General features: G+C 39.1%; 2 protein-coding genes across 2 annotated transcripts in view; both read right to left on the reverse strand.

Moving 5' to 3' along the window:
* Window positions 1-15,269, reverse strand: part of LOC123502754 — a 34,359-nt gene extending 19,090 nt beyond the window's left edge. Inside the window, 3 exon segments of the mRNA XM_045251997.1 lie at window positions 377-531; window positions 14,299-14,403; window positions 15,237-15,269. Coding sequence (XP_045107932.1) covers window positions 377-494 — 118 coding nt within the window. The 5' untranslated portion in view covers window positions 495-531; window positions 14,299-14,403; window positions 15,237-15,269.
* LOC123502755 (beta-alanine-activating enzyme-like) lies at window positions 10,067-13,199 on the reverse strand. The gene is made up of 2 exons (XM_045251998.1): window positions 13,076-13,199; window positions 10,067-12,845 (listed from the first exon to the last, which is right to left on the reverse strand). Exon 2 carries the CDS (start codon window positions 12,829-12,831, stop codon window positions 10,408-10,410), a length of 2,424 nt encoding a protein of 807 aa, XP_045107933.1. The 5' UTR covers window positions 12,832-12,845; window positions 13,076-13,199; the 3' UTR covers window positions 10,067-10,407.
* Window positions 15,270-18,212: the final 2,943 nt, after the last annotated feature.

The raw sequence follows: 18,212 nt of genomic DNA on the forward strand, positions 1-18,212 counted from the left end.
CTACTACTACTACTACTACTACTACTACTACTACTACTACTACTACTACTACTACTACTACTACTGACACCCTTGACTAAACCTTACATTCATTTCTTTATTATGGCATCACCATATTGAAGTCAATCAGTTTTTATTTTGTTTTTAATGGTAAAAGATAAAATAGAATAAATAGTAATAATAACAATACCAATGATAACAATAGTAGCAGTAATTATAATAATGATAATAACAATAATGAGAAAAGTAATAAATGAATAAATTAATCAACCATGTGTGAACAAAACCAACGTATTATGATCTATGGACTGTGCTGCATATTAATGAGCGACGCTTGGTGATACGTACTGAAATAATTGATACTCAGCAAAATTACCTTCACAGCAGAGAGAGAGAATGTTCTGGTGATCCGCGGCGTGATGTTGGTCTCCACTCAACCTTGTAATCCTCTCGCCGCGGCTCCTGATCGTTGCCCGTGAGATCACCAGGCCCATGTGACTTCTTGATTCTTGACACTGGTGCTTTCACGCCCTGGAAAATAATCGTGCTGTAACAGAGTAGTGAGTAAATAACGGATAACAAATAACAGTAACTAGAAATATGATGTGGATGATAGACAAGTAATAAGTAAATAAATATATGCCGTGAAGTTTACAGTTGGCAGGATAGAGCAGAGGGGATAAAGGATAAGTGATACGAAAAGTCCTGTTGTCTAGATTCCGTATTTCTTCTTCTTCTTCTTCTTCTTCTTCTTCTTCTTCTTCTTTTCTTCTTCTTCTTGCTTTTATTTGTATACGTGTGTAATACGTCATGTATGCTCACGTGCAAAATTAATTTCGTCATTGAAGTACACATTATCCATAGCCAGCCTCCAAGGTAAGATGCCTCTGGTCGATAGACTAATGTAGGTAAGGCAAGTCGGCAAATTAGATTCGTAACGAAAATACTATTTTCAATTAAATTCAGGAAAAACTGTCAAACATTTACACCACATGTATTACAGCACGGACACGATACAAATAAGAACCTTCGTTAAGTAAAAAGATAGTGCAAAAAGTTTCAGTTTCATTTAAACTCATTTGAAAGGGCAAAAAATTTCGTTCGGCGCTCTGTCTCCCCACCAGCCTGGCAGGACCCGACACTTGGAATCCCACCCCTTCACCACCACGAGCTGTGGATAACTTGGACATTTTTTGCACACACACACACACACACACACACACACACACACACACACACACACACACACACACACACACACACCTTTTTCGCTGCAGTGTTCACATGAAGACAGACCATAAGGGAATAACAGAAGGGGATCACCCTGGAATGGTCTAATCCCTGAGTTCGGCGGGAAAGTTGGGGACATTTTGTGCTTGTTGGGGGAATGTGGCAGCTCGAATCCCGCACTCCGAAAGTGTGGAGAGCAAACTTTTTTTTTTTTTTATCTCCCTCTCTTTCTGTTTGCCTGTCTCACTGTTTGCTGCTACTACTGCTATACCTAACCACCACCACCTCCACTCCTCCTCCTCCTCCTCCTCCTCCTCTCTTCTACTATTTCTTTTTTTTTTTTTTTTTTTTTTTTTTGCTTTTCATTTGACGATACATAATCCATGTTTAACTATATTAAAACCAGAAAAATAGAAAATAGTAAATAATTATCTCTACTGTCTGGTCAAAGTAGTCGCGATGAGGCGCCTAAATGTTTGAGGATGCGGTGAAGTGTGTGTATGGTTGCTACCTTCAAGCTAACATTTCACCCCTCACTCAACCTAACATTGTCTATAGCATTGTTGTATCATGTGTATGGTGTGCGTATTGGAGTTACCCATCACGACCTTCCATAGCCTGTATCTTATCTTTATCTTGTATAATTATATCCTGCTACCTCATATATGGGAATCTGTAAGTTCTCAGCATTTCACTTCGCACCCTGTATCTTATTAACCCCTTCAGAACCATGACGCGTTTTAACATTCATTCTGCTAACTATTTGATGTCTTTATACAGCTTCAGAAACTTTTGTGGGGATTAAAATAGTGATGACTCTGGCCATTGATCTTCTGACCTCCGTAGATCCTTTCTAATCTAAATAAAATAGTCTAATCACACACAAAACTCATAGTAAAAAATGCGTACCGGTACTGAAGGAGTTAAGTCTATTGTTATATTGTGTATGAGTTTGTATGCTAGAGTTCTCGACACATTACAGCTTATCTCATTATTGTGTAGTATAGCATTGCACATCCTTTTGTATAATTATGCAGTGTTGTATTGCATTAGTGTTGTATTGCAGTGTTGGTCAGATTTACAGGTAGAGAGCTACTCGTAATATTACTAGAGCTTAATCAATTAATGTTGTCTTGATTATGTCAACAGCAACAACAGACAAAACAGAACAAATATAATTCACTTTCACTTTTTTATATATTTTTTTTTTCCATCCAATTATTTTATCGTTTCAAGTTTGCTAATTGTCGTCGTGTTGCTTACGTTGCGCCGTTTGATGTATTCGATCTCTTAATTAGAGCCGCCGCCACGTGCTTCTGAAATTAGAGATGCCGCGGCGCAAAGAGTGCTCTGTACCTCGATACGTGCCGCTAATTACGTGTTGATTTGAGCATGGGAAAGGTGATGTGGTGTGTGTGTGTGTGTGTGTGTGTGTGTGTGTGTGTGTGTGTGTGTGTGTGTGTGTGTGTGCCCTAGGTAATTGGCACAGCTCACACACTCTACCTGACATACCTACATCCGGTTTACCTGAGGATTCCAGGTAGGCTGTAGCGATGCATCCGATTTTAATTATCATACCTGCCCGTTGGTGTTCGAAGCAAAATCAATTATTCACCTTTTAATAAGCTTACTGTTCCAGCATTAAGTCACCTCATCCACTTCGCCTACTTCCACATCCACCTGCTCCTGCATACAGCCTCCCTCACACCACACGCATCTGCCTCACTTAATTATTCATCGTTTCATCATGTCCTCTTGTCACCTGCCTTTCATCTCTGTTCGTTTCCATATTCTGTTCCTCTTTCATCTCTTTTCCTCTTTCTTTTATACCATTCATTATATTCCATTATCTATTTTTTTCCTTATTTCTCTCTCTCTCTTTTTTTCGGGGTGTTATTTTGGTATGTGGTCTACGTGTCATAAAGCTCCTTTGGTATGTGGTCTACGCTTCATCTTGTGATTTACAACAAATCTTTTTCTTTCATTTTTCTTCTCAAGAGATAAGGAATACACTTGTCTTGGTTTCGAGAGACTGTTTGGTTGGAGAATCTGAAACATGTGTGGGCTGTCTGATGGAGTGTCAAAGCTCCTGTCCCGACTCAACAAGGTGATGTTCGCACAATACACGTGATACAGCACACTTCACTCCGACATAGACAATGTTACGATATACGATTTGTGCTGCCTTTCCGTGATTTTACCTGCTGCTTATCTGAGAACATGTAGATCGCATACCAAAGTAGAATTTGACTCTGGTAGATCATGTCGGCTGTGTAGATCACATACCGAAGTAGTACCGTTTTTTTTTTTTTTCACTTTCCCATCACTCTCCTCTTATTTATATCTCTCGTCTTTCATTCTTTCTTCAACTCTATTTCTGTCACTTTTATTCTTTTTTGTTATCTTCTTATTTATCATTTCTTTTCTCATTTTATGTTTTTTGTCTTAACCTTTACCGGTCTCTCTCTCTCTCTCTCTCTCTCTCTCTCTCTCTCTCTCTCTCTCTCTCTCTCTCTCTCTCTCTCTCTCTCTCTCTCTCTCTCTCTCTCACACACACATACCTATTCCCCTTTCATCTCTCCTTTATCGCTCATTTTCCCTTCCCTTTGTCTTTATTAATATCTCATTTCTTTCTTCTGTCTCTCTGCCTCTCATCTCCTATCTCACTCATTAACTTCCCTCCTTTTATCACTCCTCTCTTTCATATTTTTTTTCTTTACCTGCGACTATAACTTTCTCGTTTCTCCCTTTCCCTCATTACCACCAGCATTCACCTTTCTCCTTTCATTTTCCTTCTCTCCTTTGTCCTTCATTTTTCATCTCTCTTTAGTCTCTCTTTCTTAAGCTGTTTCCATCTCCACAACGTTTTCTTAGTCACTTTCTCTCTTTCATTTGCCTTACGTATTTCTCTTATCTCTCTTCCTCTCCTTACGTATGTCTCTTTTTCTTCGTCCTTCATCGTCTCCTTGAACTAACCTAACCTTCAGTTCATATTTCTTTCACTCCCTCCAACGTATTTTCTCAATTGGTTCTCAGGTAAGGAATACATTTATGGCAGGTTAACATGACAAGAACGAAAAATATAGACATGTACACTCTATCCCACAGCTCTAGTCACTCTAAATACTCCTAAGCAAATTCATAGTTTTCAGGGAGTGTAAAAACAAATACAATAATGATAATGAGTAGCTATTATTATTTTCCTCTCAAATTCTGATATGTTTAAGCAAATTTGGTAATTTTTCAGTTAACGTAAAAAATAAACAGATCAAAAAATAGCTATCATTATTCATACCTTTCTCTAGTAAACTCTGGAACTCCATGCCTGCTTCTATATTTACATCTTCCTACGACTTGACTTTTTTTATGAGGGAGGTTTCAAGACATTTGTCCCTCACTTCTCGATAATTATCATGATCTTTAAGGAACTGGCAACCCAGTGGGCATTTTTATTCCTTTTTTTTTTTTTTTTTTTTTTTTTGTTCTTGGCCAGTTTCCTCTCCTACATAAGAAAAAAAACATTCTTTTCTAGCGGTATCTAAAAATCATAATGCAAGTTTATCATCATCATCATCATCACCATCATCATTATTATAATCAAAATCAAAAGTTTTTCGTGTTATCATTTCCTTTCCTCTAACTGACTGTCTTCAGCCTCTTACTATTTTCTACCGCTGTTTTCATGCCAACTACTCCTTTGATCTTGCTAACTGCATGCTTTCCCCTCCTCTCCCAGCCTCGCTGCACAAGACTTTCTTCTTCCTCTCATCCCTATTCTGTCCAACTCTCTTGCGCAAAAGTTAACCAGTATTCTCAATCATGCATCGCTTTCTCTGGTAAACTCTGGTATTACCTACCTGCTTCTGTGTTTCCATCTATTTGTGACCTGAACTCATTTAAGAGGGAGTTTTCAAGACATTTATCCCATTCTCTCGACCCTATTGAGGGACTGACATCTAACTGGGCCTTTTTGTTTAATCTTTGTTGCCCTTAGCCAGTTTTTCCCTCTTACATAAAAAAATAAATAAGTAAATAAAAGAAATTCCACTTTGTATAACATTCTGATCTATTTTTATTTCCCTCGTGGTGCTGGACGATTTAAATACAGGTTACTTAAGATTATACTCATAATACCTCCCACCTTTATCAGTATTCTCGAGGGTGTCACAAGCATGAACAGATGAGCCAATGTCGATAAATATTCAGTGCTCTATAAGACGTGTAGTTAAAAGCGATAGCAAAGGACAATGAAAGTCGGAGGAAATGTGCAAGAAAGCTCAGGAGAAATGTAGCCATGAAAAATCTTTTGCTGCAGGTGACTAACGAGAGTAATTTAAGATAAGAAAAAGCAGGTTAAAAGTTTAAAAGTAAATTAGAGTGAAGGAAAAGTTGTGGAAAATTAGTACGAGTGTTTTAGTACGAGAGAGAGAGAGAGAGAGAGAGAGAGAGAGAGAGAGAGAGAGAGAGAGAGAGAGAGAGAGAGAGAGAGAGAGAGAGAGAGAGAGAGAGAGAGAGAGAGAGAGAGAGAGAGAGAGAGAGAGAGAGAGAGAGAGAGAGAGAGAGAGAGAGAGAGAGAGAAAAAAAAATTAAAGGCGGTGGCGTAGTGGATAAGGTGGTGAGCGTGGGATCAGGCAGACGTCCACACGTAGGTTCGAATCCCACTACATACCGCTTTGAAGCTATGCCATTTGTCGCGTGATTCAAAGTTACCTACATGTCACCATGATACCAAGGTTCTAGGTGGTTACACCGTAGATCCGCTTAGGTGTTGATATGGGCCCTAATATGAGTACCACTATAAATTAAATTGCCTGCGCCACTAATGGGCGGAAGCTGAACAACGCTTCCCACATATACTCTTCAAGTATACCTACAGGCACTATAGGCCATAATATAAAAAAAAAAAAGGTGATCATTAGAGAAAAGGCAATGAAAGTGAGAGTAAGTACGACTATAGTATAGAAAAAAAATCAACATGAGCAAATTAACAACCAGGAAGGCACTAACGCAGCCCGTACTGAACTAAACCACTGTGGATAAACCAGTTTCAGTAATTCAGTGAAGCGGTTTTATTTTTTTTTTTTTTTTTTTTTTTTTTTTTGAGTGAGTGAGGCTGATTTAGTAATGGCCGTTTCACTGAATCGTTGAGAGAAACCGAAATTGAATATGGCAGAGAGGCGTAGCTTAAGAATGTGATTATGAAGGCAACGATTAGGTGAATAAATACTAGTTATAAAAAGGACAACAACAACAACAACAACAACAACAACAACAACGACAATGATGACGACGAAGGGCACAAAGAAGAAAACGAGAATAAAGACAAAGATGAAAAGGAAGAAGACGACAACTAAGAAGAGGACGAAGACAAAAGGAGAATACGACAACGAAGGAAAAGACGAAGACGACAAAGAAGCAAAAACGACGACGACGAAGAAGACAAGGATAACGAAGAAGAGAGACACAATTGTTAGAAAAAGATACAATAGAAAATACTATAACAGATATAACTACCAAGTGACGGTTGAATAAATAAATAAAGTAATAAATAAGTTAATAAACAAATAGATAAATCTGAGGAAGAAAGTGACCTGGAAGAGCGAAGAAACAAATGAAAGAGGAGCCCGAGAGTGTAAAGTTTTCAAGACAGTCGTGAAGGAGCTGGGAGAAGGACAGAGACAAATGGGCGAAGAAAAGATGGTCAACAGGAGAGTGGGAAGGAAAAAAATCATGGAGTGACTCTGGGAAGACGAAGTAGAAACCCATGTGTCAGTGTCCCTCTTGCAGCCACAACGGTGAGGCGACGACTCCCTGGGGCGCCGCTCACCACCTGAAGAAGACATAGTGTGCAACTTGTGCTTTCACGCCGGCAAGGTGGTGAATCAGCTAATGCCCTTGAATGCCGGCACGCCCTCATACTCTTCCTCCCCACTCGCCTGCCTCTGAGCCAAAGATTCGCTTTTGAACCCGCATTCTCAAACATTTCGTCTCTTTATACTAATGTTATCAAGCTCTACTCTTAGTTACTGTTGTTTCAAAGTTTGTTTTCGTGATTCTATTATTTTTTCTCCTCTTCATCTTTGTCTCCATTCTCGTTTTCTTCTTCGTGCTTTTCTTCGTCGTCATCATTGTTGTTGTTGTTGTTATTGCTAATATTGTTGTTGTTAATGTTATTGTTGTTGTCCTTTTTATCACTACTTATTCATTTCCTTCACCTAGTCGTTTTCTTCATAATTGCTAGTCGAGCGTGTTACCTACGCAGCGGTATCTCCCTGACGCCTCCCGGCTTGATGTCTGAGCCTTATCTTCTCATCTTCCTCTTTCCTTTTATTTTCTCTTATTTTCCAAGGTTCATTCACTTTATATATATATATATATATATATATATATATATATATATATATATATATATATATATATATATATATATATATATATATATATATATATATATATATATATATATATATATATATATATATATATATATATATATATATATATATATATATATATATATATATATATATATATATATATATATATATATATATATATATATATATATATTATTCATTAATGACCTTCTTAGCCAAACTTCTTGCCCTATCCACTCCTACGCTGATGATACCACCCTACATCTTTCCACGTCCTTTGGGAGATAACCAACCCTTCAGGAAGTCAACATATTACGCAGAGACGCCACAGAACGCCTGACTTCTGATCTTTGTAAGATTTCTGATTGGGTCAGAGAAAACTTAGTAGTTTTCAATGCCTCAAAAATTCAATTCCTCCATCTATCAACTCGACACAACCTCCCAGACAACTATCCCGTCTTCTTCAAAGACACTCAACTGCCTCCCTCTTCCACACTGAATATCCTCGGTCTGTCCTTTACTCATAATCTTAACTGGAAACCACATCTAATCTCTTGCTGAAACAGCTTCGATGAAGTTAAGCGTTCTGAGGCGTCTCCGCCAGTTTTTCTCACCCCTCCAACTGCTAACTCTGTACAAGGGCCTTATCCGTTCTTGTATGGAGCACTCTTCGCATGTTTTGGGGGTTCCACTCACAGTTTTGTTAGAAAGGGTGGAATCGAAAGCTTTTTGTCTCATTAAGTCCCCTCCTCTGACTGACTGTCTTCAGCCTCTCTGACCGCCGAAATGTTGCATCCCTTTCTATCTTTTATCGCTATTTTCATGCTAACTCCTCTATTATTCTTGCTAACTGCATGTCTCCCCTCCTCCTGCGGCCTCGCTGCATAAGGCTTCCTTCTTTCTCTTTTCCCTATTCTGACCAACCCTCTAATACAAGAGTTAACCAGTATTCTCAATCATTCATACCTTTCTCTTCATAGTAAACTCTGGAACTCCCTACCTGCTTCTGTATTTCCATCTTCCTACGACTTGACTTCTTTTAAGTCTTACAGTTTCAGTCGCACATTGACAGGTGTGAACCAGCCTTTATTCTCCCACTTAGTTTACCTTCTCTTTACCACTAAGTTCTTCCTTCAGTCATACCGTACTTGAGAGAGAGAGAGAGAGAGAGAGAGAGAGAGAGAGAGAGAGAGAGAGAGAGAGAGAGAGAGAGAGAGAGAGAGAGAGAGAGAGAGAGAGAGAGAGAGAGAGAGAGAGAGAGAGAGAGAGAGAGAGAGAGGAAAAAAAAACATAAGAACCTAATTCATATTTTTGAAGTCATTGAAAAACAGATCTTCTGAGAAACAAAGCATTTCAGATTTAGAATAAAAGATTTAAACTTAAAATTTAAAGTCAAATATTGTTATAAAACCTCTACTTCGAACACCACCAACAATTATAAATCTCTGCCAGTTTTTTTCACCCCACCCCATTGCTAACTCCTTATGAACCCTTATCCATCCATGTAGGGAGTACTCTTCGCATGTTTGGGGGGAGTTCCACTCAGTTTTATTACATAGGGTGAAATCAATACCTTCTCGTCTTATCAATTCATCTCTTCTGACTGACTGTCTTACACCTCCTTCTCACCACCACAATGTTACATCTCTTGCTATCTTCTACCACTTTTTTCATACCAGCTGCTCTTCTGTTCTTGCTAACTGCATGCCTCCCCTCCTCCCATGACCTTGCTATATAAGTCTTTCTTCTTCCTCTCACCCCTATTCTGTTTACCTCTCTAATGCAAGAGTTAACCAGTATTACTCTCAATCATTCATACCTTTCTCTGGAGCTCCCTACCTGCTTCTATATTTCCATCTTCCTACGACTTGATTCATTTGAGAGGGAGGTTTCAAGATGTTTATTTATCTCTTTCTTTTGGTCACCTCTCTCAGACCTGTATGGGGACTGGCATTCTAAGTGGGTCTTTTTTTACTCTCTGATACCCTTGGCCAGCTTTTCCTTCTTACATAAAAAAAAATACCAGCCAAGTTGTTTTTTTCTTTTTTTTATGTTATGGCCTATAGCACCTGTAGGCACACTTGAAGAGTGTATGGGAAGCGCTGTTCAGCTTCCGCCCATATTAGGGTCCATGTCACCCCCGAAGCTCATCTTGGGTGTAACCACCTAGAACCTGGATATCATGGTGACATGTTGGTAACTTTAAACCACTCGACAAATGACAAAGTGTTTAAGGCTGTACGTGGTGGGATTCGAACCTACGCGTGGACGTCTGTCTGATCCCACGCTCAGCACCTTATCCACTATGCCTCCGCCTTATGTGCTGGTGAAAATAGAAAAATGGGAGGGCTATCAGGTACTATATACATTTTCAATCTTGACTAAACAGACAATAGGCAGTACAGAGCTACGATAGTATTTGAAGAAACAAAACCAAATAAAATAAATGAAAACATAACTTGGTACTAAGTTTATCCCAGTTATGTATACAATGAAAAAAGAATTAATGAACCAGGAAGAAAAATATATCATTAAGATATCTAATAAATATTTGATATAAAAAATATATATTACAATATTTCTATATAGAGTAACCTATCTATGAGACTACCAGTAATATACTAAAAGATATATATCACAAGAGACAGTTTACACATTAATTCAAAGCTGTATTTTTGTTAGCACTAATTGTACACTAATCAATGTGTAAAAATATACTGTTCTCACTTGCAGTAAATGTAATCTGTCATCCACCTACGACAACCCACCACTGAAGAATGAACCTCTACTCACACTTCACCTAGAGAGCATCAAAGCAGTACAGAAAATCATCTCGACAACCAATCCATAACCTTTTCTCATACAATATTGGTGAGGCAAAAAGTTCTCCTGGAAACTCATGCTTCCACATTACCTCTACACCTGTCCTTTGTGTGGTGCCTTCCTCCTGTTTCCCAACACCTGCCACCCTCAATACACAACACCTCCCAAGTGTCTCACATACCACAGCCCCAAACACACCATCCCCCTTATCATACATGAATGGGGTGGCATACACAGGGGAGGCAGCACAGTACTTGGCCATCAGCTCTCCCTGATGAGTGAAAAAGTAAACACAGCCATCATGTGATCCAATACCAATAACCTGAAGAGAGTCACTGAGCTTCAACACAAATGGAGATGAGAAAATGCTTCCTCCTGTCTTGAATTTCCACATAGGAGTGCCACTGAGGGTGTAACTAAGCACCAGGCCTTCAACAGTGCCAAAGACAACACCCTCAGAATAAATGATGGGTGAGCTGAACACTGGTTTATTGAGTGTCACCCTCCACCTGATCCTTCCACTGACTTTGTCCACACCACACACCACTCCATCCAGTGTGGCCACAATCACTAAGGCTCCACTAATGCATGGGGAGGAAAATATACTCCCACTAGACACTTGTAATACCCACTTAGCCTCTCCATCCACACATACACAGTGGAGGTGCTTATCGTGAGATCCAAACACTACACAACCAGTGTCCTGGTCCACAACTGGCGAGCTTTTCACTTCACCTCTAGTTTTGTACTTCCATGCCACACTCCCGTCCTCCACTCTGAGGCAGTAAAGATGATAGTCATAACAACCAACATAAACAAAAAGCCCATCTCGCGAAACAGCTGGGGATGACTCCACTCTGTCGCCAAGTATACAGCTCCATTTTTCCACTCCACTGACAGCATCAAGGCATACAAATTTGTGGGAGTGAGATCCAACAAATACAAACATGTCACCACATGAACGTTTGACAAGGAGAGGTGAAGAGTCTATGCACTTTCCAAGGTTAAATTTCCACCTCAGCAAGTAAGTGTGAGAGGAAAGGTTTTGTGATGACTCTGATTCCCTCAGCTGAACACCTCTTCTTGAAACAGCTGCTAGAAGGATGCTCTTTTTTTTATTTGTATTATCTTTCTGCTTACCATTCATGGTGCTTTTTATTGCACTCTGATGATTATAAAACTCATCAGTATCATTATTTTTCATTTCTTCTAAGTTTGTGTTATGCTCAAGTTGTGGATGAGAACTATGTTTAGTTTTAGTCCTCTTGTTTACGTCTCCACTGAACTCACTATTCTTTCTGGCAAGCTGATATTTCCTCAGAATTTGAACAATCTCACTGTATGGTTTGTGCAGCAGCATATCAAGAAACTCTGGGATTTCACATTCTAAAAATTCTTCCACCGCAACATTTATTTGTAAAGCCGTGAGTGAGTTCCCACCACACACGACAAACTGGTCATCCTCCCTCACATCCTCATAACCTAGAGTTCTGATCCATATCTCTTTAAAGAAGTCCTGCAGAGTCTGTGTGTGCCTGGAACTGTGACGAAGCTTTGTCACCAAGGAGAGTAGGGCCGGCATTTCAATCTTCCCATGAGTATTGAAGGGCACAGAATCAATAAACACAACTTCATCAGGAATTTTCCACGGTGCCAAACTGTTCCTCAGGTCTTTCCAAACATCATCCACTGTGACGTCCTTATCACATAGACACATACATACCACTAGTCTGTTTGACGAGTCTGGCACAACAACACACTGATTGATGTAAGAAAAACATGAGCAAACAATTTCAATTTCCCTTAAACTAATTTTCTGACCATTTCTCTTCATTTGGTCATCCAGTCTTCCAAGGCAGTAAATGTGTCCTTCCTTCACAAGCCCCAAGTCACCTGTTGCCTTTAAAGAATTCAGTGTCTGTCCTTCCATGCTACTACCCCTACCATCATCCACCAAGCACATCCTCTGCTCACCTCCAACATGTATTTCCCCTTCTTCCCCATCCTCCACTTCCTCCCCTGTTTTCCTCAGCACTCTTATTTCAGTGTAAGACAAAGCTTTCCCAATAGGCATCCATTCCACCTCATGGGATGCACTAGTTTCCTCAGGCACATACTCCCAAACAGATGCCCAGCAAGACACCTCAGTTAGACCATACACGTTGAAAATTTTTGCTGCACAACCTCGTCCAATACAGTGTGAGACGGGCACTTTGGGAAACACCTCACCACCAAGGGCCAACACCTTCAGCCATGAACCATGTGCTAGGAGAGACTCCTTCACCCTCTGAGGGCCAAGGCTAAGAAGCAGTGTTGGTGTAGCCTGAAGGACTGTTACTTTCTTCTCCAGTAAAACCTGCAGCAGTAGCCTAGGTGTCCTCAGGACAGATGAGGGAACCATGACCAAGCTAGCACCTACACAGAAAGCCAGAAAGAGGTCAATTACACTGGGATCAAAAGTGAGAGGGGCAGCACAGAATATTCTGTCTTCAGGAGTGACTTTGAATAGGTGCACAAAATCACAAATATTTGGCATGATGGAGGCATGAGGAACATAAACACACTTTGGGATGCCAGTGGACCCAGAGGTTGGCACCACATATGCTAAAGTTTCAGGCCTGCGAATTGATAAACGTTTCACGTACTTAATGGATATTACTTTGAAGTTTGTTCCAAATATGCAAAGCGTGTCCAGGATCACAGAGTCGATGTCTTCAGTGCTGCACAAAAAACTTTCTTCAACTAGTATGCACTCAGGCTGAATTCTCTCAACTAATTCACTGACTTCTCTCTTTGTGTACTGTGGCGAGATGTACCAGTAGCCATAGCTGGGAAGCACTCCAAGGATACAGGCAACCGCCTCAGGACCTGACGACAGGATCCCCACGACTTGCACCTCAAAGCAACGACTCTCTGCCTGCACGTTATCCCCAGCTACCAAGGTGGTAGTGAGGCTTTCCATCGCCAGACTCTTATTCTGTGCTTCATCTTTGCTAGTCTGCCGTATCCTGGGATCATGACGGCTCAGTGCCACTCTAACCTGGACTGCCTCTATCTTTAGGGCTTCATAGGTCACCACCTTCCACTCTCCATCTGTGAACATTGATAGCATTTCACTACAAATAAAATGTGGTACAGAACTGCAATTATAGTCTTTCATTACTTATCATCATATAATTTGTAATTTCTTTCAAAACAGATTTGAAAAGTAAAGTTAGTATTATCCATTAATACATAGGGAAAACATGTATTTAATATATAACCTTAATCAGATTGTATGTATTACATTATTAAGGACAAAAGAAAATATTGCAAAACATCAACACGCCAACAGTTCACTTGAAATTAAGTCCGAGTTTGGGTTAGGAACATGAATAAGTTAAGAATGACAGTAAATGAATGTGACAAAAATAGAAATAGGAGGATGAACTACAATTACTCAAATTCCTCAAAACACAAGCAATAAGACATTCAACCAAGTATTTGCCCAAGAAAAACCCCTAATCCATGACTTTGAGAGAATATCTAGATATTAATTAAGCATTTATTGATGAAGTTCAGCAGATGGAGAGAGAGAGGGAATGCCATACAATCTTTCTTCATTGATGTATGTATATGTATTTTCTTGTTATTTATAGAAATCAGTTATCCCTAAGCCAACATGCAATATGTAGGCACAGCATTAAAGGCTATTTCTAACACCTTTAAGTTCTGCCACACAATTCCTAATTCATGCACCTCTAACATCAACCAACAGATGACTATGAGGAAAGTCATGTAGACATAAAACATTTCACAATTTATAAATGGATTAAATTTTCTTCTAAACCAAGCAGCGATAGCAAAATAACCAAGCTGTCTCCTTTACCTCTGAAATACAGGATGGCTGTGTGGTTTGGGAGAGCGGAGGCTGTACGCCAAAACAGGCCATCTAGGTTGTCACTCCTCTTCTGTCTCTTTTCCATAACTTCATCTGTGGAAGAAATCAATACATTATCTAAATGACATACTGGCTAAAATAACCTTAAAAAGATCTGAATTTGCCTTCACTACTGATTCAAGAATTTTGGGTCAGTAAATCTTTATCCTAAGTATAAAGTAACAAAACTGCCAAGGATGCAGCTTATCAAAACAATACCTTACTTCTTAATGAGGTAAGTGTCTAGAGTCCTTTCTTAGTCTTATTACTGGTCTATTCTCTTCCATTCTTTCACATATACTTTTGGATACATTGAGGGTTCAGTGGGGGCAGGGCTCCCCAGCTAAGATTAAGTATTGCTAGGTTACATAAGTGTCCCTAAGTGGGATCCAGTGTAGTGAAGGCTCTGCAGTTAGGTTAAATAATGTTTAATATAAATGTCTACAGTAACTAAGCTAACCAAACCAGTGGGGCTTTCCCCACAATGGACCTCTCAGATGGAAGCAATTCACCCAAATTTTATACTTATGTCTTAGGTGCATCTAAAGATCTATGCAAAAGAATAGTTTAGAAATAAGACCTTGAAAAGATTCTAGATAATTACTCTTACTGATTCTGATATATATATATATATATATATATATATATATATATATATATATATATATATATATATATATATATATATATATATATATATATGAGAGAGAGAGAGAGAGAGAGAGAGAGAGAGAGAGAGAGAGAGAGAGAGAGAGAGAGAGAGAGAGAGAGAGAGAGAATTTATTACCTATATTTATAATAGGTAGTACTAGTTCAAATGAAAAAAAAAAGTAAATAAATAAATAAACAAAAAAGTAATATAAGTAAGAATATTAAGTTTTAGCTACCTGTGATGTTGAAAATTCCACAGTGAGTTACACGATCCATATCCTTGCTAAACTCTGTTCACAGTCACTTGAGGCACAAGGCCCTGCTCAGACCTCTGTTGCCTTTCATCCTTCTGGCTGCAGCACCTGGCAGCAGTGTGTTAGCCTGGCAGTCACCTCACACACTGTAGTGCACTGTTCTCCTGCTAGACAGAATTCTTCATTGTACAAAATAGTAAGCAACACAAACTCCATAATACATATGATGCAATAAAACAAAAAACAGTGCTGACCTCTACCCACACACACACACACACACACACACACACACACACACACACACACACACACACACACACACACACACACACCCGGTAGCTCAGTGGTTAGAGCGCTGGCTTCACAAGCCAGAGGACCGGGATTCGATTCCCCGGCCCTGTGGAGATATTTGGGTGTGTCTCCTTTCACGTGTAGCCCCTGTTCATCTAGCAGTGAGTAGGTATGGGATGTAAATCGAGGAGTTGTGACCTTGTTGTCCCGGTGTGTGGTGTGTGCCTGGTCTCAGGCCTATCCAAAGATCGGAAATAATGAGCTCTGAGCTCGTTCCGTAGGGTTACGTCTGGCTGTCTCGTCAGAGACTGCAGCAGATCAAACAGTGAAAACACACACACACACACACACACACACACACACACACACACACACACACACACCACGTAGTGTAATGGTTAGCACGCTCAACTCACAATCGAGAGGCCCGGGTTCGAGTCCCGGCGCGGCGAGGCAAATGGGCAAGCCTCTTAATGTGTAGCCCCTGTTCACCTAGCAGTAAATAGGTACGGGATGTAACTCGAGGGGTTGTGGCCTCGCTTTCCCGGTGTGTGGAGTGTGTTGTGGTCTCAGTCCTACCCGAAGATCGGTCTATGAGCTCTGAGCTCATTCTGTAATGGCAAAGACTGGCTGGGTGACCAGCAAGCAACCGAGGTGAAAAAAAAAAAAAAACACACACACACACTGTATTTTCCACAATACAAGGCCAGGCAGTATTATTACAGTGTTACACCACAATCAACATGGCTTTTTCCTATCCTTCTCATCTTAAAGTGCTTCTCATTGAGTAATTTGTTTATAGTCAGGTTAGGCTAGTTTGCTTTGGTTAGGTCAGTTTAATTGTGTTAAAGTTAATTTGTTCTGAGGAAGAAATATCAATGGCACATGTTAAGTTACCTTCACTAAGGTAGGGTAAAGTATGATTGGTTATGTTAGGTTTAGGTTAATTTTGGTTAAATAGATAACTTTCAATAGGCTAGTGCAGCCAGTGGTGACCATCAGTGGCAGCTAGTACTCTTCACAGCAACAACAGTCAAAATTTTTTTACTTCTGTGGTACTTTTTGATAGCTAAGTAAAATGTTTTTTTCTGGTACACTTCAGTCTGTTTTGGATTAATAATTTTTTTTTTCATTTTCATCACAATACAATACTTTTTGAGGGGATAGACCGTTTTTTTTTAGGTAATGGGGGAGGGGGGATGTATAGAAAAAGTACGGATCTGCAACAGAAACAAAGTGCAGATTCATTCAAAACATGGTTGAAAACTATCAGAAAAAATAGTTTCATACTAAGGTGAAAGTATGATGCAAGAATGTAAATCTACCAGCCAGACAGGACATCACACACAGACACACACACACACACACACACACTGCATCATCCTGCAATTGGAATCTACACACTTTACTGAAAATGCCTGAAAACCTATGGGATTGGTGGAAATGTTACCGAGGATGCATGGGAAGGGACGCTGTCTGGGTCCTTTTGGCACAGCAGTGTTATGAATAGGTCTGCAACCTTCAATATTAAATTAACTCTTATTTAAATAATTTGTGGAGTTATTATCTCTTTGCTTAGTTAATGCTGGCTCTCTCACATGTGAGGCTGAAAACACCCTCAATTTTCGCTTAAAGTTCCTGGACAAGCACTAAAGAAGGCAGAGAATATGACCATCTCCAGCCTTATATTCACGATATGCAAGTCATTTTAAAAATCAGGAGGAGAAAAAAGAAACCCAGAATGAAATTAACTATATTTTCTAACTTGCCAAATACTTTAATTAATACCAAAAATATAAAATAGCTACCGGGCAAGGTGTTGAGAATGAGGCACCGCATAAACTGTTTGTAACTTTTCGAACGGTGCTACAAAATTATTATAACATTGAGAGAAAAAAAAAAAATGTCATACTATATCATATTACAGATTCTAAATACAAAAAAATCTTTCTAAATATATAAAGAAAACAGATTTTTGTGTACCACTAAATTCAGAAAAGAAAATTGAAAGGACCTACACCTACACTTGAATTTATTGAATATCACTATATGGTATATGTTTCTTATAATTTCTTAAAGTCTTGAATTAAATACCAAAGTGATCCTAGGTCCATTTAAGAAAAGAGGTTCTATTCCGTGTGTTTATTTATTTATTTTTTCTATCTTTTTTCCAAAACTAATTTGTTTCTCCTATATTAAAAATAAGCTCTCCAATAATCTGCTCTTCGCAGCGTTAAATTATTATTTTCTTGGTTCTTTTATTTCAGGGCACTACAAAATAAAGTTAACTGAATTTCCAGTTTTGTCCTACAAATATCATTTTGATTTCTTCTTTAAATTTGTTTTGTCTTTCAGTCATAGGTTATTAGTTTTGTATTTGAAGAATAGCACTGGAGCTGTTAAAGTAATTATATTTCTGAAGTGTAATTCCTTCAATCCTTTTTGAGCTCGGTTTCCCAGAATTTCAGTAGATTCGCCAAGTTGGCCATGACAACTGACTGTAATAGATTATGAAAGCTGAATAGAAACTACATGCAGGATATTGTTTATGAGACATAAGAAAAGTAAAGTTTTAACTTTAGTAAAAAATCTGGCCTTACCACAGGTCAGTTTCGTCTATGAGTTCTTCACCCTCGAGGTACTGCTCAGGAAGCTTCTTGTCGAGAT

This window comes from Portunus trituberculatus, chromosome 12 (genome assembly GCF_017591435.1).
Source record: "Portunus trituberculatus isolate SZX2019 chromosome 12, ASM1759143v1, whole genome shotgun sequence".
In the NCBI taxonomy this organism is placed as follows: domain Eukaryota; kingdom Metazoa; phylum Arthropoda; class Malacostraca; order Decapoda; family Portunidae; genus Portunus; species Portunus trituberculatus.

Coding starts and splice junctions, on each gene's coding strand:
- LOC123502755 (XM_045251998.1), bottom strand. CDS start 12,831: ATGGTTCCCTCATCTGTCCTGAGGACACCTAGGCTACTGCTGCAGGTT.